The sequence below is a fragment of the Felis catus genome, chromosome D3 (genome assembly GCF_018350175.1).
Source record: "Felis catus isolate Fca126 chromosome D3, F.catus_Fca126_mat1.0, whole genome shotgun sequence".
NCBI lineage: Eukaryota > Metazoa > Chordata > Mammalia > Carnivora > Felidae > Felis > Felis catus.
In genome coordinates, this window is record NC_058379.1 from 57,964,279 (window position 1) to 57,989,434 (window position 25,156).

Sequence of the window (25,156 nt, forward strand, 5' to 3'; positions counted from 1 at the left end):
TTGTGTGTGCACACGTGTAAGTGGGGGAGGGCAGAGAGAGAGGGGAAGAGAATCCCAAGCAGGCTCCATACTGTCGGCATGGAGCCCTATGCAGGGCTCCATCTCTTGAACTGTGAGATCATGACCTGACCCAAAATCAAGAGTCAGACACTTAACCCACTGAGCCACCCAGGTGCCCCTATCACAGCCTATTTTAAGTTATAGTTTCCACTTCACTTAGAATTTTGAGGACCTTTCAGCAGTCTATGTCCTGACTTTTGTGATATTGTCATACATTTTACTTCTATAGGTAAAATCCCCAATACATTGTTATTTCTTTTGCTTAAATAGTCAGCGGTCTTTTTTTTTTTTTTCGTATTGATACATAATTTACATGTCATAAAATTTACCCTTTCAAAATGTGTAATTCATTGGGTGTTTGGGTGTTTTGTTGTTGTTGTTGCTGTTTTGTTTTATTTGTGTATATTTACAGAGTTGTGGATCCATCACCTCAGTCTAATTCTGGAACATTTTCATCATCCCAGAAAGAAACTCCATTATGTATTAGCAGTCACTTCCCATTCCCTATTCATCTTAGCCCCTAGCAACCACTAATCTACTTTAGTCTCTATAGATTTGTCTATTCTGGGCATTTCATGTAAATGGAATCCTATAATATGTGACCTTTTGTGGCTGGCTACATTCACTTAGCATAATGATTTCAAGGTTTATCTATGCTGTATCATGTATTATTACTTCATTACTTTTTATGGCTGAATATATATTTTGTTTATCCATTCACCAGTTGAAGGACTTTTGGGCTGTTAGGCTTTTTGGCTATATGAATAACATTACTATGAACATTCACATACAAGGTTTTGTGTGGATATATGTTTTCACTTCTCTTGGGTATTTACCTAGAAGTAAAATTGCTGGGTCAAATCGTAATTCTATGTTTAACCTTTGCATGAACTGCCAAAGTGGCTATACCATTTTACATTCTACCAACGATGTTTGGGGATTACAGTCTCTTCGCATTCTTGCCAACATTTTATAGCTATTCTTTTTATTACAACCCTCCTAGTGAGTATGAAGTGGTATCTCATTGTGGTTTTGATTTGTATTTCCCTAATGACTAATAATAATCATTTCTTTATGCTTCTTGGCCATTTGTGTATGTTCTTTAGAGAGATGTCCATTCGGAAACTTTTCATTTGGGTTGTCATCTTACTGAGGAAGTTAAAAGAGTTCTTTATAAATTCCATCTTCAAGTCCCTATTTGTACATCTATGAACTACAAATAGTTTCTCCCATTCTGTGCATTCTTTCACTTTCTTATTGGTGACCTTTGAAGCATGAAAGTTTTAATTTTGAAGTCCAGTTTATCATTTGTTTTCATTTGTTGCCTGTGCTTTCCTGTCATATCTAAAAAATCAATACCTAATCCAAGTTCTCAAGGATTTACAACAATATTTTCTTCTAAGAGTTTTACTATTTGAGATGCTACATTTAGTCTTTGATCCATTTTTTTTTTTTTTTAATTTTTTTTTTTTTCAACGTTTATTTATTTTTGGGACAGAGAGAGACAGAGCATGAGCGGGGGAGGGGCAGAGAGAGAGGGAGACACAGGATCGGAAACAGGCTCCAGGCTCTGAGCCATCAGCCCAGAGCCTGACGCGGGGCTCGAACTCCCGGACCGTGAGATCGTGACCTGGCTGAAGTCGGACGCTCAACCGACTGCGCCACCCAGGCGCCCCTAATCCATTTTGATTTAATTTTTGTATATAGTGACCCACATTCATTCTGTTCCATATGGATATCCAGTTGTCCCAGCATCATTTGTTGAAAAGATTATTCTTTTCCCTCTGATCATCCTGGCACCCCTGTGAAAATCTCCTACCATGTAAATGTAAGTGTTTATTTGTGGACTCTCAATTCTATTCCATTGCTTTACATTTCTATTTTTCTGCCAATACAAGCTAATTACTGTTTGGAATTATGTATTGGAATCAGGAAATGTAAGTCCTCTGAGTTCTTCTTTTTTAAGATTTTATCTATTCTGGGCCCTTGAATTTCTGTAGGGATCATAGAATCAATTTGGCAATTTCTGCACTAAGGTCAGCCTGAATTTTGATAGCAATTGCAATGAATCTTTAGATAAATTTGGAGAGTACTCTCAACTTAATATCAAGTCTTCTAGTACTTGAATATGGTATGTGAGATACCTTTTCATTTATTTAGTTCTTCAGCAATGTTTTACAGTTTTAAAGTGTACATATCTTTTGTTAAATTGTTAAATTTATTTCTAAAGATCCCTTTTGTTAAATTTATTTCTAAAGATTAAGTGTTTAATCCTTTTTGATGCTATTTTTTGGGGGGAGTTGGGGAGAGCGGCGGGAGGGCCAGAGGGAGAGGGAGAATCTTAAACCAGCTCCACACCCAGCACAGGAGCCTGGCACGGGGCTCAGTCTTACAAACCGTGAGTTCACGACCTGAGCTGAGATCAAGAGTCAGGTGTTCAACTGACTGAGCCACTCAGGCGCCCCTTGATTCTATTATTAATGGAATTATTTTCTTAATTTCATTTTTGGATTATTTGTCGCTAGTGTGTGGAAATAGAATTGATTTTGTCTCTTGGTTTTGTATCCTGCAACCTTTCTAAATTCACTTACTGGTTTCGATCTAGTAGTTCTTAAGGTGAATTTCTTACAGTTTTTTATATGTGTGATTATGCCATCTGTGAACAGAGATAGTTTGACATCTCTCTTTCCAGTCTGGATTTCTTTTATTTCAATTGTGTTTCACTTTCGTTTTTACTGGTTATAGAATTTGAGCTGACAGTTTTTTTCTTTCAGTACTTTAATAATATTATTGCATATATTTACTGGTTTGCACTGTTTTTGAGGGGGAAGTCTGCTGTCACCCTTGCTTCTGTTCTTCTGCATTTAATATGTGTGAGTTTAAACTCTGGCTACTTTTAAGATTTTTGTTTTCTCCCTGGTTTCAAGCAATTTGATTATAGTATACCTTGACTAATTTTCTAAATATGTCTTTTGGTTGTGGTTTGTTGGGCCTTTTCGATTTGACAGTTTATAGTTTTCATAAAATTGGGAAAATTTTCAGCCATTACATATTAAGATATTACTGTGTCTCCCCCGCTCCCCCCCCCCCCCCCCGCCTTATGAGGACCTTAGTTACACAGAGGACTCCAGTAGGCCACTTAAGCTTACCCCACAGCTTTCTGCTCATTTTTTCCTTCAGTTTGTTGTTGCTATTGTTCTGTGTTTATCTATGGATAGTTTATATTGCTTTGTCTTCAAATTCATTAATCAACTTCTGAAGTGTCTAATCTACCACTTATCTCATTCAGTGCATTTTTTATATAAGCCCATGTTTTTATCTCTAGAAATTCAATCTGAGTCTTTTGTTTTTATTTATATATTTCATGTCTACTTAACAGGCTTGGTCTTCTAGTTGCTTGAGCATATGGAATATAGTAACTTTTTAAAGTTCTTGTTTATAGTTCTGTCATCTGAGCCTTTATGGGGAGATTTCAACTGAGTCCATTTTCGAATTATGTATTGTATTTTTCTGCCTCATTACCTGCCTGCTTGTTTTTTATTGGATACCACCAAACAAAGTGAAGCATACCTTTTTTTGAGTTTTGAATATTTTGTGTTTCTATAAATAATCTTGAGCTGTTTTTCTGGGACTGAGTTAAGTTATTTAGAAGTAGTTTGATCTTTCTGAAGCTTGGGTTTAAGATTTTAAAGATGGCACCAGAACAGCTTTTAATATAGGGCTAATTTTGCCTACTGTAGGCAGTACCTTTCTGAGTATTCTTGCTTTTGCCCCTCGAATTATAAGGTTTTCCACTCTGGCTGGTGGGAGCATGAGCTATTCCTGGCACTGTATTAGCTGCAAAAATTATTCTCACATTGAGTTGTTCTTTCCCTGGATTTTGGTGGGTCCCCTCATAAACGTATGCTGATCAGTACTCAGTGGTTGATGTGCAGGGACCCCTCTGCAGATCCCTGGAGCTCACTTTCTGTGCAGCTCTGTCTTCTCCAGTACTCGGCCCTGCAAACGCTAGACACCTTGGCCTTCGTGGATGCCTATCTCTGTCTTCTCAACTTGGGGAGATTGCTGGGCTTCGTTTGGGTTTCCCACGTTGCACATTGGAAACTCCAGAGGCAGTTGAGTTAAGATAATGGTATGCCTCATCTTATTTGGTTCCCCTCTTTCAGCGATCACTTTCCTGTGCTGCCTGCTAGCCAGTGTTTGAGAACTGCTTTTTGATATATTTGGTCAGATTTTTTGGTTGTTTTAGGCATTGGAATAAGTTGGTTCCTGTTACTCCTTTTTGCCTGCAAGGTGGAATGTAAGTGTATGGGATGTATTTTGTCTCAAAACTAGAAATGATGTGTGTGTGTGTGTGTGTGTGTATGCATTTTTTTTTCCCTCAAAACTAGGAAGATGTGTGCATTTTTCCTTGGAGAACATGACAGCTTGTGGTTTTTCTATATGTGTTCTCGTGATCTTTGGTGTCCAAAAGCTAGGCCCTTAATTCATTAGCAGTTTCAAAATGGTAATGGTGTCAGTTCAAGTCTTCTGGGAAGTAGGTGCTATGATGAAAGTAGAAATGGCAGAGATTCAGTGGAGGAAAAGCTGACATAGAATAGAGAGTAAAGCGAACAGGGATACACAAGGAGAGCCTTAGGATTTTACTCTACATCTGGCATCAGTGAGAGAACAAAGAAAGAAGAAATATTGACTAGGAAAAACCTCAGACTTCGTAATGCTTTGCAGTGTGAGGCAGTGTCTGTCAGGCTAATGGGGAACCCCAGAGCACATGTTGTTCTTTAAGGATGCCCTGGCAGGCAGAAATGGTTCAGTTCTAGCATCTCTGCCATTCCCAGTCATTGGCATTGGCGTGAACACCACAGTGGATCTGAAGGTGTGGCAGGAGTTAGGTGAGGCACTTAGCCAACTATACTGTTTGCAGCAGGTTCTCTCTCTCTTTGAGAAGCCACATTGTTTTACTCTTCACAGTAAAATCCACTACTCATCGGGAATTATTATGTGTATCGTGTTAAGGTCAGTTCATTTTTCCATACCGACAGTCTATTGGTCTGCACCCGTGAGTGAGAAGACCATTCTTCTCCCCACTGCATTGCAGTGATGCCTTTGTAAACCACGCGGCTGTAGAGGTATGTCCTTCCCGTATTCTGTCATCTTCTTTCGTAATACCTATTCTGGACTTTGTGTTTATCATTCTTTTCTTTTCTTTTCTTTTCTTTTCTTTTCTTTTCTTTTGTTTTCTTTTCTTTTCTTTTCTTTTGTTTTCTTTTCTTTTCTTTTCTTTTTATTTTTTTTTTTAATTTTTTTTTCAACGTTTATTTATTTTTGGGACAGAGAGAGACAGAGCATGAACGGGGGAGGGGCAGAGAGAGAGGGAGACACAGAATCGGAAACAGGCTCCAGGCTCTGAGCCATCAGCCCAGAGCCCGACGCGGGGCTCGAACTCCCGGACCGCGAGATCGTGACCTGGCTGAAGTCGGACGCTTAACTGACTGCGCCACCCAGGCACCCCTCTTTTCTTTTTAAAGTTTACTTATTTATTTTTGAGAGAGGGAGAGTGAGCAGGGGAGGGCAGAGAGACAGGGAGAGAATCCCAACCTGGTTCCCTTGAAGTGAAATCAAGAGTTGGACATTTAACTGACTGATTGACCCAGGTGCCCCATCATTCTTTTGTTTTTCTATGTCAGGAGTTGACAAACTTTTTCTGTAAAGGGCCAGATGGTAAATATTTAGCCTCTGTGAGCCATGTGGTCTCTGTCTCACTTACTCAACTCTGCCACTCTAGTGTGAAGAGAGTCAATGTGTAAATTAACATACATGGCTATGTTCTAATAAACCCTTATTTACAAAAATAGGCAGTGAACCAGATTTGGCTTGCAGCTGTAGTTTACCAACCCTTGTCCTATATAGTCTAATACATAATTGTTTTTTAAACAACGTTCAGTGTTATATGTATTTGGAACTTTATATAAATGAGCTAATACTATGTTGCATCATTTGCTTTTTTTGCTTAATATTAATGTTCATGAAATTTACTTATGTTATATAATTATGTCATTTATTTTCACTGATATTTCAATCAGAGTTTAGTCAGTTATTTTAACTGAGCATGTTTAATATAAAGACCCGCTGAATTGGTGCTGGAAAATTACAAAGGCAAACAGACCTCATCAAGATTTCATGTAGGCAGTAACTGCAAGAAACAGTTCCCATCTCTCGTGCTAGGAAAACAGCCAGAGCAAGTTGCAGTTATTAACACCTAGAAGCTTGACGGAGGGGCCCGTGAGAGCTGGAACCTGGACTTCGGATGAGGGGGAACCAGCCTCAGTGGTACTGCTGTCCCTGAGGAGACATGCTAAAGGCTGGTTCTGCTAGGGCTGGGAAAATTGTGAACCGCAGCCTGCTGTGCCTGCCAGGGTACACTCTGGGCCCGGGGCGGGGCAGAACATGGGTGGGAACAGGACGCCAATAGGGACGACAGTGTCTTTTCTTCTGACAACCTCTGGTCTCCCTCTCGTTCTTCCTGTTCGCAGATTTTAACAGAGAGCCATGTGGCAAAGAAGTAAGGTTTCTGAGTCTCAGCCTCAGTGTCACAAAGCAGAGCCTGGAAGGGTGGGTTTGAAGATGGAAGCCAATTAATAGTATAACAACCCGTGCCTATGGGATTCCATTGTATACATATGCTACAGTTTATTCTTTAGTTGACAACATTTGTGTTTTCAAGTGCGTTAAACACAATGCTGCTGAGGTTCTTGCCCACGTGCAGGGGTTTCTCTTGTTTATTCTACTCACAGCACCGCTACTCAGATGTCTTCCCAGATGTCTTCTCGTGTGTTTTCAGCAACTTCTTCCATTGCCAAATGGAGTGACTTCTTTCACATTCTGTGTAGTTTTTTTGTTCCTTACCACTCTTATCCCCAAACTCTTCTTGAAACGTTTCTTTTTCTCCCACAATATTATATCCTTCTGATTCTCATCTTGTCCTTTCAAATACCAATTTTAATTTATTATCTTGGATTTGTAGATAATTTTTAAAAACTAATATTTTTTCTTAATTTTAAGGAAAATTTAGAACATAGAAAAGTATAAAGAAAATAATAAAAATCTAAACATCATCCATAATACAGTATGGCTGAAGTTTTTAAAAAAAAAATTTTAACGTTTATTAATTTTTGAGAGAGAGAAAGAGAGTGCGTGAGCAAGCACAGGAGGGGCAGAGAGAGAGGGAGACACAGAATCTGAAGCAGGCTCCAGGCTCTGAGCTGTCAGCGCAGAGCCTGACATAGGGCTCACCCTCAGGGACTGCGAGATCACGACCTGAGCCGAAGTTGGGCGCTTAATCAACTGAGCCACCCAGGCGCCCCCACAGTATGGCTGAAGTTTAAATCTTTTATATTTTTCTCTGACTTGAGAGCCAGACCCACATTTCCAACTTCTTGCCTAAACATTTCTGTATGACTATCCTCCTGGCATCTTGAGTTGACCAAAACCAAACTCATTTCATTTTTTTTTTACCATCTCCTTGATCTAATTTCCTTTTTCTCCCCATCTATGACTATCAGTATTTCCCATATGAGACTATCAGTATTTCCAGGATTCATTTTAGAGGTCTTGGATTACCCTTGGCTACCTGAAGAAATTGGACTAATCTACTTTGTGGTTGTCCAAATGCCAAAGTTTCCTTCCATTTGCATGTTACCTCTAGTTTCCTTGTGGTTCCCTAAGTTTCATTGCTTTAAAGATGTTCACGTGCAAGTACTTGATGTTCAAGTACTGGGAGAACTTCTTATAGCACAAGAGAGGGAGGAGATAGTTCAGTGGTTGAGAGCACATACTCATTCTGCTACTTTAACTGTTGGTATCCTAGGCAAGATATGTACCCTCGCTGTTAATAGAAATAATACCTACCTAATAGCACTGTTGTGAAAGTGAGATGGATTAGTAAGTGTAAAATACTTACAGTGTTCGTGACATGCAGTAAGCACGAGGTATGTGTTAGCTACTTTTATTATTCTTTGGTCTAGTACCCAGTGCAATGAACTTTAGGATATACTGAGAGGTTAGAAACTGGTGCCTCTGCTGCCAACCTTAGTGTGCTTTCAAGCAGCCTAGGGGCTGTGATGTAGGAAAGGTTCTCAGTAACTTCCAGTAGGTGTTTGTTTTGTGACATTCACCAAGGGAACATTGTTTCCTTAATATTCCCTAATATTTAAGCAGGGACATTTCTGCCTTTTGAGTTCTTCCTGTGTGCTTTTCTGTGTAAACATTATGATGTCCCCTGCTGGACAGACAGTTCCTTAGCCTGTTTTGAGTTCATAGTAGGTTTGAATGAAACAGGTAATGAGTGTACCACCAGAGAAAAGATATACCTCCTGGGCTAATTTTAAGAGACTTCTCATAGAGTCTTAAAAATTGTTTTTAGCCAAAGTTTAACCAAAAGATTTTTCTGTTTTGTATTAGAATTTCTGCAAGGGAGGAATAAAGAGTGCATCATTGAAGGATTTATGTCTCGAAGACAAAAGACGCATTGCAAATTTAATTAAAGAACTGGCCAGGTGAGATAAAATCTTATATGAAATGTATTATTATATAAGACAATTTTTTGAAACTAGAAACCGAAAATATGGTTTGATGTCATTGTATCAATGATCTTATGAAAGCAAAGACTTAGAAAAAAAGGTATTCTGTGGCCCCAAAAAAAGAAAAGTAGGAAAAAAGTAAAAAAAGAAAAACCAGAACAAACCACTTTCCAATTTACATTTTCTTGTGTATTTAATTTCCCAAATTGTTTGGTGCACATATGTGCAGTGGTCCTCCATCACAAGGGAAAATGTAGGAGTTTAGCGCTGCTGTTGATATAGGTTGATATGTTGTAATCAGTGTCATAGCAACTACCTTTGGTTTTGGTTTAGCATTTGACCAGAAATGAACATTGACTTTACTGTAGTTCATCACAAGAATATCTGTGGTCATTCTGCTAACTCCTGATGCTTTCAGGATTCAAAGTAAGGGATTTTGAATTTCGAGAATGATAGTTTGTAACTATTTGGTTTTAATATTTCAGTTTATTAATGATATGTATGAAGCATATCTACTTGGAGTGACTTAGTCGTCAACACACACATCCAGTTTTGGGGTCTTAAAATACTTAATAAATGAAAATCTATATAGAGGAATGTATTAATACAAATTGTAAAAGTCAAATTTAAGGAAAGGCCATACCTAAAAATTGATTAAAATAGTACTATTTTTGTCTTTGAATTGCATGTTTGGAAATAGATCTTTTGCGTCTTTACTTTTAATTAAAGATGATTGTAGGAAGTGTTTCAAAATGTCAAGGCCATAAAATAATGTTTGTGGAAGCTTTTCTAAAAAGACTGAAGTTAAAAAATTACCTTGCTAGGAGTGCCTGGCTGGCTCGTTGGTTGAGCATCTGACTCTTGGTTTCGATTTAGGTCATGATTTTGTGTTTTGTGGGATCAAGTCCTGCATCGGGCTCTGTGCTGACAGTGCAGAGCCTGCTTGGGATTCTCTCTCCCTCTGTGCCCCTCCCCCACTTGGCTGTCTCTCTCTCTCTCTCTCTCTCTCTCTCTCTCTCTCTGTCTCTCTCTCTCTCCCCCCCCCCCCCAAATAAATAAGTAAACTTAAAAAATAATTACCTTACCAAATCATGTAATTGCAGTTATAAAGGATAACATCAGTGATGTTTTGGGGGCTAGGATATAGGGTGTGAGAATTCAGAGTACATAGCTTACTCTGAATTTGATGTCCCACCTGAGATAAGCGGTAATTTTTTTCACTAGAGTTCTTTGGCTGTTTTAGTCCCCCAAGTAGAGTTTTCATCAACTTCAAATAGTGTTGTTTGTGTTGGGAAAACATTAGTTACCCTCCATACTTGCAAATGACCTTTTCACAAAACTTTTTACCACTTAGATGGCTGTGGCTATCCTTACATACACTTGATGGCGTTGAAAACTATTACCATTAGTTTGATTCCATATATTAATGGTTGTGAGTTGCCATTGTTGTCCTAAGTGATCCATTTTAACATTTATTTATTTTTGAGAGACAGAGACAGAGCGCGGGTGGGAGAGGGGCAGGGAGAGAGAGACACACAGAATCCGAAGCAGGCTCCAGGCTCTGAGCTGTCAGCACAGAGCCTGACGCAGGGCTCGAACCCATGAACCATGAGATCATGACCTGAGCCGAAGCCAGAAGCTTAACTGACAGAGCCACTCAGACGCGCCCTTAGTGATCCATTTTATTTCAGTTGCCAGGCTTGGAGAATACCTGAAATATTAGAGCATATTGTTTTGGTTTCAGCAACCTTCTGCTTTCCAGGAAAATGCTGGTTTCTTGGTAGAGGGTCAGTATGTTACTACAGGGTATTAGTATAAATTTGCTTATATTGCTAGAAAACTCCATTATTACTGTATTTACCATTAATGTACAGATACATGGGAATAACGTGTTCTAGGTTTCTTGAGTTTGCTACGTTTCCTCTATTGGATATTTCAGTCTACTTGTTTCTACTCATACTGCCCAAACCATTTTCACTTGCTTTTACAAGACTCATTTATATTGAAGTGGGGAAGTGCCATATTCCTTAAACACTGGCAACAAAACATTCCTACCTTTTGTATTCTTTTATCTTTGGATTTTTAGCTTGGTTTCAAATAACTGGTTTCCTGTTGTCATTAAATACAATCATTTGTCTTTCATCTTGAGAAATAAAATACTCCTCTGACCACATATTTCCTTTCAGCTACTACCTTCTTTGTACACCACAACATAGCCTCCTTCCTAGAGTCTGTAGTATTATTTTCATTTATTTATTTATTTATTTATTTATTTATTTATTTATTTATTTTTAATGTTTATTTTTGAGAGAGAGAGAGTGAAAGACTGTGATTGGGGGAGGGGCAGAGAGAACCAGAGACACAGAATTCAAAGCAGACGTCAGGCTCTGAACTGTCAGCACTGAGCCCTGAGTGGGGCTTGAACTTGTGAACTGTGAGATCATGACCTGAGTGGAAGTTGGATACTTAACTGACTGAGCCGCCTAGGTGCCCCTAGTCTATAGTATAATTTTCTACCTGTTGCATTTCATTCCCTCCTCAAGCTTATTTATTTATTTTAAAATGTATAGAAGTGCAACTTATATTCAATAATATGTATGCATTTTTTGAGTGCATACATACATACATTTTTTGAGTTTTAAGTGTATATTTCAGTGAGTTTTAGCAAATGTAAGGTCATTTTTAAAAGTTACGTTGAGACCTTTTACAGTCTGTTTCTTCCTTCCAGACAGCCATTAATGTGATTTCTGTCATCATTGCTTAGTTTTACTTGTCTGACATGCCACGTAAATGGCCAGACAGTATGTACCCTCTTCTGTCTGGCTTTTTTTTCCTTCTGCGAGATGATTTTGTGTGTATAGTAAAATGTACATAAAATTTATCAGCTTAACCATTTTTAAGTCTGTAGTGGTATTAAGTACATTCATATTGTTGTGCAGTCATCTCCACAATCCCATTTCCAGAACTTTTTCATCATTCAAACCCTGTATCCATTAAAAATAACTCCTCACCCTCCCTTCACCCCAACTGTTTGGTAACCACTGTTCCATGTGTGTCTGTGAATTTGACTCTACGAGTGGAATCATAGAATATTTGTCCTTTTATATCTGGCTTATTTCAGAAGGTGATATTTTTGAGGTTTTTTTTTTTTTTTTCAATTTGTTGTGTGCAGGAGTAGTACTTTTTTTTTTTTTTTATTGAGTAGTCTTCATTGCTGGCCTGTACTTTAATTTGCTTAGCTATTCATCTGTTAATACACATTTGAGTTGTTTGAGTTTTTGCCTTTTATGAATGAAGCTTCTATGACATTCACGTACAAGTGTTTGTGTGGATATGATGTTCTAACTTTTCTTCTGTGAATAATTACATACAGAATTGCCCAGTTATATCTTAAGTGTACATTTAGCCTTATAAGAAATTGTCAAACTGTTTTCTAATGTGTTTGTGTTATTTCAATACTTCCACTAGCAACTGATGAGAATTCCATCATTTAGCATATTTACTAACTCTTGGTATCGTCATTTCTTTCAATTTTAGCCATTCTAATGAGTATAGTGATCTCTCCTTGTGGAGTTAATTTGTGTTGTCCTAAGATTAAGAGTATCATTGGCTATTCTTCTTTCAGGTGTCTGTTAAAATCTTTTGCCTGTTTTTTTTGACCCACCCCATTCTCTTCTTGATATTGATATGTTCTTTATATACTGTGGATGCAAGTTGTCAAATATGTGGTGTTCTCCCCAATCTTGCTTTCTGGTTTTCTTAGTGTTTTCTTTTGTAAAGGAAGAGTTTTTGTTTCATCAATTTTTTCTTTTGTTGTTCGTGTCTTTAGTGTTCTATCTAAAAGATCTTGCCCATCCCAAGATGATTTTTTTCCTTTGTTAGAAAAGACTACCCTTTCTGCAGAATTACCTCTGCCTCCTTGTCAAAAATCAGTTGACCATACATGCATGATCTGTTCTGGGCTTTTCATTCCATTCCATTGATCTTTGTGTTGTCCTTATGCCAATACCAAATTGACTTGATTACTGTAATTTTATAGTAAGTCTTAAAATCAGGTAAGTCCTACAGTTTTGTTCTTTTTGAAAACTAGTTTGGCTTTTTTGAAGTCCTTTGCATTTCACTGTAAATTTTAGAATTAGCTTTTCAATTTTTAAAAAGAAAGTTGCCTCCTAAATTTTGTTTAGAGTGTATTGAATTTGTAGATCAAATTGAGGAAAATTCACATCTTTACATTATTGAGGCTTTCGGTCTGTGATAGGTCATATTTCTCCATTAATTTGGATTTTCTTAATTTTTTTCTGTAGTGATTTGTAGTTTTCATGGTACAGGTTATAATATACGCATATATGTTGTCCTTAAGTATTTTATGTTTTTGATACATTGGAGATGTTGTAATTAAAAATTTTTATTTTACATTTAATTTTTGATTTTATATAATTTCTTATATGATAACACAGAATCTTTTAAAGTTTATTCATTCTGAGAGAAAGAAAGAGAGAGAACACACACGCATAGGAGCAGGGACAGAGAGAGAGGAGAGAGAATCCTAAGCAGGCTCTGCTGTTAGCACAGAGCCCCATGTGGAGCCGGAACCGGGGAACCTTGAGATCATGACCTGAGCCAAAATCAAGAATTGGATGTGTAAAGATCAATTGAACCACCCAGGCACACCAGAATTAGTGTTTTAAATATTGACTTGGTCTCCTTCAAAAATTTTTTAAATGTTTATTTTGAAAAAGAGAGCAAGTGAGCAAGTGCACACACGCAAGCAAGGTAGGGGCGAAGAGAGAGAGGCTCTGTGCTGTTCAGTGCAGAGCCAGATGCAGGGGGCTCCATCTCACAAACTGTGATCGTAACCTGAGACAAAATCCAGAGTTAGATGCCTAGCTGACTGCGCCACCCAGGTGCCCTCTCCTTCAGACTTTTTAATTTATTTTTTATGATAGTTTTTTTTGGCATAAGACTTTGGATTTTCTATATTCAGGATCATGTCATCTACAAATAAAAACAATTTTATTTTTTCCTTTCTATTTGTAGATACTTTGTTTCTTTTTCTTGCCCTTTTGCATTGGCTAGAACCTGTGCTACAATGTTGAATGAAAATGGATGTCTTTGTCTTCTTGTTCCTGATCTTAAGTCTTTCATCATGAATTTCAATGTAAGCTGTAGGATTTAAAAAAAATTTTTTTTAAGTATTTATTTATTTTTTCTGATAGAGAGACAAAGTGCGAGTGAGGGAGGGGCAGAGAGAGAGAGAGGGAGACACAGAATCTGAAGCAGGTTCCAGGCTCTGAGCTGTCAGCACAGAGCCCTACCTGGGGCTTGAAACCCATGAACCTCAAGAGCATGAACTGAGCCAAAGTTGGACACTCAACTGACTGAGTCACCCAGGCACCTCCAAGCTGTAGGATTTTTGTAAATGTTCTTTATCAGGCCCAAGAAATTTATTTTTGTTCCTAGTTTGCTGAGAGTTGTTTTTTTAATCATAAATAGGAGTAGAACTTTGTCAAATGATTTTTCTTTATTAGCTAATAGTATGATATTTTTTTTTCTTTAACTGTTAATGTAGTATATTACATTGATTGGTTTTTGAATGTTTAATTTACTTTAATTAACAGATGTATGATTTGCATATAATTTCTCCTTATGTGGGTGTTTTTTTTTTTTTACTTCCTTGGTTGTGTCCTCTGAAGCACAAAAGATATTACTACCGATGAAGTCTAAATTCTCTATTTTTTTTCTTGTCAGTTGTGCTTTCAGTGTCATATATAAGGATTATTGCTATATCAAAGATCATGAAGATTTAACCCTATGTTTTCTTCTATGCATTTTATGGTTTTAGCTCTTATATTTGGGCCTTTGGTCCATTTTTATTTAATTTTTGTATATGGTAAGGGGTAGTGTTTTGACTTTTTTTTCTTTCTTTTTTTGCATATGGAAATCCATTTGTCCCAGCATTATTTGTTGGAGAGACTGTTCTTTTCCCATTTGATGGTCTTGGCACAACCGTCAAAATTTGACTGACCAAAAGTATACCAGTTTATTTCTGGACTCTGAGTACTTTTTCACTGCTCTATATGTCTATTCTAATGCTAATACCATACTGTTTCAATTAGTGTATCTTTGTAGTAAGCATGAAATATAAGACCTCCAACTTTGTTCTTCCTTTTGAAGATGACTTGAGCTGTCCTGGGTCCTTTGCAATTCCATATGAATTACAAGATCAGCATTTCCACTTCTGGAAAAAAAAAGGCACTTGAGATTTTGATAGGATTATATTGAATCTGTAGATCACTTTGGGGAATATTGCCATGTTAACAATATTAAGTGTTCCAGTCCACAAACATGAAATGTCTTTCAATATTTAAGTCTTTAATTTCTTTTAGCAATGCTTTGTAGTTTTCACTGTACAAGCCTTTCACTTTTTTGTTTAAATTTATTTTTAAGAATTTTGTTTTAGGTGTTCTTATAAATAGAATTGTTCTCTTAATATTCCTTTCAGATTGTTTGTTGCTGTGTATAGAAATACAAGAGGTTTACATGTTAATCTTGTACCCTGAACAGTTACATTTGTTTATTAGCTCTAATAGGTTTTTTTTTGTGGGTTCCCTGTGGAGTTTCTGTATATAGAATCAATCATGTCATCCACAAACAGAGATGGTTCTACTTCTTTTCCAGTTTGGGTGCCTCTTATTTCTTTTTCCTCTGGCTTGAAGTTCCAGCATATTGTTGAATAGAGCGGTAGAAGCAGGCATTCTTGTCTTGTTCCTGAACTTAGTGGGAAAGCTTTCAGTTTTTCATCATTGGGATAACATGTTAGCTGTGAGTTTTTCCTAGATTGCCTTTATCATGTTAAGGAAATTTCCTTCCGTTCCTAGTTTGAGTTTTGGGGGAATTTTTTCAAATGCTTTTTCTGTGTCAGTTGATATGAACACATATTTTTGTAGGTTTGTTTGTCAAATATGTGTTGATTGATTTTCTTTTCTTTTTTAAGTTTATTTATTTATTTTGAGAGAGATAGAGACAGCATGAGTGGGGGAGGGACCGAGAGAGAGGGAGACAGAGAATCCCAAGCAGGTTCCACACTGTCAGTGCAGTGACTAATACAGGGCTTGAACCCATGAAACCACAAGATCATGACCTGAGCCAAAACCAAGAGTTGGCCACTTAACTGACTGAGCCACCCAGTTGGTAGATTTGTGTTAAACCTGATTGATAGTCTTAGGTTAAAACATCCTCGCATTTTTGGGATAAACATCAGTTAGTTGGTCATATTTATAAACCTTTTAATACATTTTTGGATTTGGTTTGCTGACATTTTATTTTTTTTTTTTTGAGCATTTTTGAATCTCTATTCATAGGGGATCTTGGTCTGTAGTTTTATTTTCTCATAGTTTCCTTGTCTAGCTTAGGTTATCAGGTACTACTTACCTCATTCTCTGAGACCAGTGGTTCTTTGGATGAATTTGAGAAGGTTGGTATTAATTCTTCTTTAAATATTGACTAGCAAGGGCACCTGGGTGGCTCATTCGGTTGAGCGTCTGACTTTGGCCCAGGTCATGACTTCATGGTTCATGAATTCAAACCCCATGTTGGGCTCTTTGCTGACAACTTGGAGCCTGAAGCCTGCTTCGGGTTCTGTGTCTCCCTCTCTCTCTGCCCCTCCCTGACTCCTTCTCTCTCTCTATCTCTCTCAAAAATAAAATAAAACATTAAAAGAATTAAAAATAAATAAATATTGGGTAGGAAAAAAATAAATATTTGGTAGAGTTCATCCTCGAAGCTATCGGGTTCTTAGCTTGTTTTTGTAGAGTAGTTTTGATTACTGTTTATATCTCCTTACTTGTTAAAGGTTTATTTAGATCCTACATTTATTCTTGAGTAAATGCTGGTAATTTTTGTGTTTTTAGAAATGTTTATTTTATATAGGTTATCCAATGCCTAAGACATAAAATTATTTGTACTGTTCTCTTACAATCCTTTTTATTTCTGTATAGTTAGAAGTAATGTCCCTACTTTCATTTCTAATTTTATTTACATCATCTTTCATTTATCAGTCTAAGCTAAAAATTTTTAAATTTTGTTGATCTTTTCAAAGAACCAACTTTTGGTTTTATAGATACTCTATTATATTTCTATTCTCTATTATATTTATCTTTGCTCTTTATTATTTTCTTCCTTTTGTTAGGTTTTGGTTTTAGTTTCTAGTCCTTAAGGTGTAAAGTTAAGTTACTGACTTGAAATCTCTCTCGTTTTTTAATGTAGGCATTTGTGCTATAATTTATAGCACAGATTTGTATGAGCACTGCTTTTGATGGACCCCATAGATTTTGATATGTTGTGTTTTCATTTTCATTCAAGTACTTTCTAATTTTCCTTATGATTTTTCCTTTTATCCATTTAAAAGAGTGTGTTGTTTGATTTCCATGTATTTATGAATTTTCCACTTTTCTTTCCCTTATTGACTTTGGGCTTTATTCCATTGCGGTGGAAAAGGTACTTTGTATGCTTTGCGTATTTTTAAATATTTTGAGAGTTGTTTTGTGAGCTAATGTATGATTTATTCTGGAGAATGTTCCATGTGCACTCGAGAAGAATGTTGATTCAACTGTTGTTTGGTGGAATGTTCTTTATATGTCTTTTAAGTCTAGTTGACTTACAGTGTTGTTCAAGTTCCTCTTTTTATTATTGATCATCTTGCATCTAGATGTTCTATTTGTTATTGATAGTGGGTTATTGAAGTCTCCAACTATTAGTGAACTATATTCCTCATCAGTTGTGTCAGTACTTTCTTCATATATTTGGTAACTCTAGTGTGTTCATTTTTATAATTTTAATATATTCTTGAGGACTTGACCCTTTTATGAGTATATGACATCTGTCTCTTTGTCTTGTAACATTTTTTGTTTTGAACTCTTATTTTGTTTGATATTAGTATAGCCAACTCAGCTCTCTTTCTATTTGAAAGATACTTGCATGGAATATCTTTTTCCATATTTTAGCTTTCAATCTTTATGTCTTTTAATTTAAAATGAGTCTCTTAGAGGCAACTTATAGTTACATTGTGTGTGTGTGTGTGTGTGTGTGTGTGTGTGTGTGTGTGTGTGTGTGTAAGTTTATTTATTTATTTTGAGAGAGAGAGAGTGCAAGCAGGGTAGGGGCAGAGAGAGGGAGAGAGAAAATCCCAAGCAGGCTATGCACTGTCAGCATGCGGTCCAGTGTGGGGCTTGAGCTCACAAACCATGAGATCATAACCTGAGCTGAAATCAAGACTTGGTCACTTAACCAACTGAGCCCCCCAGGTGCCCCTGTTGGATTTTAAAAATCCATTTTCTAGGGGTGCCTGGGTGGCTCAGTCAGTTGAGCATCCAGCTTCGGCTCAGGTCATGATTTCATGGTTCGTGTGTTCAAACCCAACGTCAGGCTTTGCACTGACAGTGTGGAACCTGTTTCGGATTCTGTCTCCCTCTCTCTCTGTCCCTCTCCTGCTCACACTCATTCTGTCTCAAAAATAAATATTAAAAATAATTGTTTTTAAATCCATCTTCCCAGTTGCTTTCATTGGTGAGCATAATCCATGTACATTTGAAGTAATTTCTTATAATGAAGTACCATTTTGCCATTATGTACATATATGTTTTATATGTAATACGAATGTGAAAAATGCTTCCTGTTTTTGGTTTCCTTGTTACTCCATTGGTGCTTTTTTTGTTATGTTTGATCTTGTGTGTGTGTGTGTGTGTGTGTGTGTGTGTGTGCGCGCGCGCGCACCATTTTGACTGGGTCTTTTGTTTCTTTTTTTGTAAAATTTTTAATTATTTTCTTAATGGTTACCTTGGGGATTACAGTTAACACCCTAAATTTGTAACAATTTAATTTGAATTCATCTAACTTAGCTTAAGTGATACATAAAAATTCTATCTCTGTACAACTGTGTTACCCAATATTTAAGTTGTTACTTTTAGCAATTACATCTTTATGCATTGTATGCTTCTTTTGGGCTAAATTGTGACACCCCCCCACCCAAATTCATATTGAAATGAATATTGAAATGAGAACCCCCAGTTCTCAGAGTGTGACTATATTTGAAGGTGGGGCCTTTAAAAGTGGTTGTTAAGGTAAAATGAGGTCACACTGTGATTGGGAACTTATGCATTTCACTACTTACTTTTGTCAATTTTTTCCTTATATATTTGATGCTGTGGTTATTAGTTGTACTCAGTTTTAGTTTGCATTTTCCTGTTTTAGTATATGTGCTGCCGAAGCGAGCACCTGCATTTTCCTGTTTAAATGAACCTGTGGTCATTCTGGGGATTTATAATATGCATTCTTGACTAATCACAATCTAATATTAATTGGTATTTTTAGCTATTCTAAACAGTTCAAGAACTTTAGAACTTAAGAACTTTAATATCATTTTCCTCTCTTGATTATGTGCCATTTGTAATGTGTCATAATTTTGTACATGTTTATATATATGTTTTTATATATTTAATTTATATACATTTTAATTCAATGTAATATGATCATTATTCTTTTGTATTATTTTGAAATAATTTTAGGCCTACAGAAAACTTGCCTAAATAGTACAGTATTGGAGGAATGAGAAATGGGTGGTGACTGCTAATGAATGCAAGGTTTCTTATGGCAAAGTTGAAAATGTTTTAAAATTAGATTATGGTGATAGTTGTAGAAACTCTGTAAATATATGAAAAGCCATTGAATTGTACACTCTAAGTGGGTTACCTTGTTATATGTAACTTATATTCAATAAAGCTCTTCAAAAAAATCTATGATGGGTTCTAATACATTTCATCTAGATAGCTTTAAAGTTAACCTGGGTGGCTGAGTCAGTTGAGCATCTGACTCTTGATTTTCACTTAGGTCTTGATCCTGAAGTCGTGGGATTGAGCCCCACATCAGGCTCCATGCTCAGTGTGGAGCCTGCTTAAGATTCTCTCTCTTACTCTGCCTCTCTCCCCTGCTTGCACTTGCTCTCTCTCTGGAAAAAAATAAATAAATTATAAAAAAATAAATTTAATATCTTGAATAACTATATTGCTATGATCACAAATTAACATTGGTACAGTAGTATTAATTGTAGTTTATTCAGATTTCTTAAGCTTGCCTACTAATTTTTTCTTCCTGTTCCAGTATCACATTTTATATTCAGTTTTCATGTTTCCTTATTCTCCTCCCATTTGTGGCAATACTTTAGTTTTTCTTTGCTTCCCATGACCTCAGATATTTTGTAGGATTTCAGGGTTTTTTTTTTTTTCATGTTTTCTCATAATAGATTGCATTATGACTTATTATAGTGTGGGTATATGATGTTGATGTGTTGGTGCTGGTGCTTTTAACTGTGGTAATGTCGTTGATGTAGAGTGTACTAGGTTTCTCTGAAAAGTTGCATTGTTTTCTGTAATTAATGAATAAATTGGAGGAGGTCCATGGGGACTATTGAAATCCACTGTTTTTTGGGTTTTTTTGTTTTTTGTTTTTTCCTGAAACTTTTACCCACTATTATAAGCACCCATCAAAGGGACTTCACTACAACAATCATTGCTGTGATGTTCTGATGATTACTTCATGTTTAACCTATTTGTTTTTCATTTATTACTTGGAATAATTCTTCTTTAAGGATGAGCTGTCACTTCTCCTATATTTATTTATTTACTTACTTCAGTATTTATTTTGTTGTTTATTTTTATCAGTATCAGATTCATGGACATTTATTTTATTCTAGTCCAGGACTCACAGAAACAAAAATAGAATAGCAAAGTGATGCATTTTCTAAAAGAAACAAAGGGTTTTTTGGAGGTAATTGTGGATTCACCTGTAGTAGTAAGAAATAATACAGACTGAAAGCCCATGTCCCCTCTCCAGTTTTCACCAATGGTAGTATTTTGATTAACCATAGCACAATATTACAACCAAGAAATTGACATTGACAGGATCCATCAATCTTGTATAGGTTTCACATGTGCTCACTTGTGTGTATAGTTAGGTTTATGTAATTTTATCACATGTAGATTTGTGTACCATCACCAGAGTAAGGATACAAAATGGTTTACAAAAACCACTCATGTTGTCTTTTTATAGACATAGCTAATTTGTCTTCCCACCACCCTTCCCTAATCCTTAGCAACCACTAATTTACTCTCCATCTCTATAATGTTGTCATTTCAAGAATGCTGTCATTTCAAGAATGCTATAAAAATGGGATCATATAGTATACTACCTTTTGAGATTAGCTTCCCCCCCACCCCCCACACTTAAGCGTAATTCCTTTTAGATCCATCCATATTCTTGCGTGTATCAATATTTTGTTCCTTTTATTGCTAAATATATTCCATGGGGGATGTACCACAGTTTAACCATTTGCCTGTTGAAGGATATTTGGCTTCTTTCCAGTTTCTGGGTTTTTTTGTTTTTGTTGTTTTTTGAAGATTTTAATTTTTTGTAAATAATCTCTACACCCCACCTGGGACTCAAATTTACAACCCTGAGATCAGGAGTCTCATGCTTCACCCACTGAGCCAGCCAGGAGCCCCTTCTTTCTAGTTTTTGACTGTTACAAATGAAGTTGTTATGAATTAGATTTTTGTGTGAGCATAACATTTTCATTTCTTTGGGATTTTGTGTAATAAATGCATATTTAGTTTTGTAAGAAACTGTCTTCAAAAGTGGTTTACCATCGTACTTTCCCACCAGCAATGCAAGAGATATCTAAGTCCTCAGCATTCTTGCCAGCATTTGTTATAATTATTTTTATTTTAGTCATTCTTAGAGGTATTTAATGTTATCTCATTGTGGTTTTAATTTGTATTACTCTAATGACCATTGATGACCACTTATGTTGGACATTGCAGTGCTATGTATATAGGAGTGATAAGAGCAGACATCCTTCCTGATTTTATGTGGAAAGCGTTCAGTCTGTCATTAAGTAGAATGTTAAGTGTGGAATTTTTGTAGGTGTTCTTTATAAATTTGAGGAAATTCCCCTCTATTCCTCATTTTATAAGAATTTTTGTTATGATTGCATGCTAGATTTTTGTCAAACATTTAATTTCCTATGAATTTTCTTGAAGAGTTAGCTGTTGATAGGGTGGATCTTATTAATTGATATTTGAATGTGAACCTGTTTTGCATACCTGTAATAAATCTTACTTGTTATCCTTGTTTTTATCCAGTTCTACTTTGTTTTTCTATTATTTTGTTTGGAATTTTTACATCAAGGTTCATGAGATGCATTGGGCTGTAGCTTTCTTTCCTTTCTTTTTCTTTCTTTCTTTCTTTCTCTCTTTCTTTCTTTCTTTCTTTCTTTCTTTCTTTCTTTCTTTCTTTCTTTCTTTCTTTCTTTTTACTGGCATAGTCTGTCTTTAGTATCATGGTAACACTATCCTTATAAAATGAGTTAAGTATTCTCTCCCTTTCTGTTTTCCAGAAGAAACTATAAAATTGGTGTTAATTATTCTTTAAATATTTGATTGAATTCTCCATTGAAACTTTCCAGGCTGGGAGGTGTAGTTTTAAAGAGTTTTTTTAATTACAAATTTAATTTCTTTAATGGTTACAAGATTATTTAGGTTGTCTGTTTCATCTTAGTTGAGTTTTAGGGGCTTGTAGTTTCCCAGAATTGTTCCATTTCTTTAGAGTTGCCAAATTTATGAACATAAATTTGTTTGTAGTATTCTATTCTATTATCCTTTTAATGACTGCATAGTGCTTCACTTGTGATAGTGCTGATTTGTACCTTCTCTTTTAGTCGGTCAGGCCAGCTTTATCAGTTTTACTGATATTTGTCTAGATAATCAGCATTATGTTTCATTGAGTTTATCTATTTTTCGTGTTTTCAATTTTATTGATTTTTGCTCTTATTTCCTTCTTTCTTGTTGCTTTGGATCTATTTTGTTCTTTTTCTAGGTTCTTAAACTGGAAACATAGGAATATAGAGACCATTCCTCTTTTACTGTCAGCATGTAGTTCTATAATCTTCCCTCTCATTACAGAATATGCATTCTACATGGATTTTGTTTTCATTTGCATTCAGTATGTATATATTTTAAAAATTACCTTTGAGACTTCCTTTTTGACCCATGGCTTTATTTAGAACAGGATTTTATAATTTCCAAGTGTTCCAAGTGGAGATTTTCCTCTTATCTTTCTATTATTGATTTCTAGTTTGGTCCTATTCTGGCCAGAATTTTAAATTAGAAAAAAAAAATTATTTCATGACCTAAGGTATGGTTGATATTCATAAATGTTTGTGAGTGCTTGAGAAAATGTTATTATAACTTTCCTAGCTGACATTGGGCAATCTGGTTTCATATTTAATATGTTTAATTTTTTGTTGTTGTTTAATTACCTCCATGTAACTAATCCTCCCCTTCTGCTGCTACTCATTCTGCACAGAAGCCTTCTTTATCCTGCTTGAGCTCTTACTCCCCATTCTAGTTCACCAGTCCCCCTCTCATGGATGCCCTCTTCTCCCTGCTTATATTTTAGCACACCAGTCTGGGCCAAACTCTGCCTTAATGCCCTCCTCACTCCATTCTGGTTCTGAGTCTTCATGTTGGGCTGTCCCCACTATTGGATATCCTGTTTCATCTGCTTAGGCCTTGACACCCACACCAGGCTCCCCCTTTGCAGTTATGTTCTTCTAACCCTTCTCTGGCTCTGACCTCCATGTTGGTCTTCTCCCTTGTGTAGATACCCTCCTCACCCACCCTCAGGCTCTGACATTCTACCAGCTTGCCCCTTCTTGAGGTTAACCCTTCTCGTTCTGCCTGAGCTCCGATACTATAAGTGTATGTCTTCTTCATCTTCCTTGGACCCTGATAATCTACTAAAAGTTAACCTTTTTTGTGTGTTCTCTTCACTCTTTGTGGGCTATTCTATACTAACACCTACTCTCAAGCCCTGCATAGACCCTTCCTCACCACACTTGGGCTCTGAATCTCCATGGGGGTCCTTCCTACCGCCTTACAAGGATACCCACCTCAAATGCTTATACCCATGCCTGGCAGCTCTTCCACATACATGTTCTTCTCATTTCACTGAGGCTGTAACACCCATGCTGGACTACCTGTCATGTGTTGACGCCCTTCTCAATCTGCTTGGCCACTGACGTCCTACTGGGCAAACCTTGTGCACAGTGTGTCCTCCTTGTGCACAGTGTGTCCTTGTGTCCTCCGGATCTCACTCTGATTCTGACTCTGCCCCACGTCAATTAATTGTTCGGGAAGAAGAAGGAAAGTGGAAAATGAAGAAGAAAAAGGGAAAATTAAAGCTCAACTTTCATTTGAGAAGAGAAAAAAGTTTTCTCTTTGAGTAAAGGATAGTTAGATATATTTCCTTGTTCATAAATAAACACACTGTTTTAAATTTGTTGTATACTTTGGGGCGCCTGGGTGGCGCAGTCGGTTAAGCGTCCGACTTCAGCCAGGTCACGATCTCGCGGTCCGTGAGTTCGAGCCCCGCGTCAGGCTCTGGGCTGATGGCTCAGAGCCTGGAGCCTGTTTCCGATTCTGTGTCTCCCTCTCTCTCTGCCCCTCCCCCGTTCATGCTCTGTCTCTCTCTGTCCCAAAAATAAATAAATAAACGTTGAAAAAAAAAATTAAAAAAAAAATTTGTTGTATACTTTGCTTTCCAAATCATGTCATATAAGGTAAGACATCTGTTTCTTTTCTGTCCTATGTACCTTTTATGGTACATGGCTTTTTTAACTAAGAGACTTTTGAATAAATGGAAAATGATTTAAAGAGTATTAATAGGGGATTATTAGGAGGCTGAAGTTTTCAAAGTTGTTTTCATTCAAGGCTTTCCAGTAAAAATTAGGTATAAAGAATGAAGATTGCTTCAGTTGTGATAAAGGTCAAACCAAATGCAGAAAGTGTCATAAGATTTGGAAAACCTTATGTAGTCCTATGATCTATTTAAGTATAGCATATTTAAAGAATGTCAGATATTACGCAGATCTATTAACATTAACTTAGGGGAGAAGTCACTGAGTGTTTTAGCACCTGAAACTGATCATTAACAGCATATTTTCAAAATCACGTTCACTAGCTCTCAGCACAATATACAAAACAAATAGCATGTTTTTCAATTACAAGGTGACATATAATATAAAGGTAAAATGATACTGTAGCTTCTTTAAAATGGTGCCTTTGAGGTGAAAAGCACCCTTTAAAAAGCATAGGCTTTTTTTTTTTTTTTTTTTTTTTTTAATAAACACATGGCCTCAACTTTAAAAATGTTAGTGGAAAATCTTATGTGTTTAAATTCCAAGACTGGCTTATCTATATCTTGGAGGGATCCATTAAAAATCTAGCTGTGAGGTCCTTTATAGTCAGTATCTTTGTTGGTGCTATGGATGAAAGAATCAAAAAGATGCCTATAAGATTTATTGATATTTTTAAACAAGAATAAATGTTAATAGAAGATATAAATAAAATTCAGAGTTGGCATAATAGGTTGGAAAATGGATTCATTCAAACAGGATAAAAGACAGT

At 36.4% G+C, this 25,156-nt stretch overlaps 1 protein-coding gene across 15 annotated transcripts in view; it reads left to right on the forward strand.

Annotated features, from left to right (window-relative positions):
* KIAA1328 (protein hinderin) overlaps positions 1 to 25,156 on the forward strand; it is a 356,080-nt gene that overhangs the window by 8,486 nt on the left and 322,438 nt on the right. For 14 of the 15 annotated variants that reach the window (XM_045041344.1, XM_019815187.3, XM_006938856.5 and 11 more), the window contains one exon: positions 8,521 to 8,615. The exons of the other annotated variant lie outside the window; for it this stretch is intronic. In XM_045041344.1, coding sequence (XP_044897279.1) covers positions 8,521 to 8,615 — 95 coding nt within the window. The remainder of the gene's footprint in view (positions 1 to 8,520; positions 8,616 to 25,156) is intronic. 15 annotated transcript variants of the gene reach the window in all.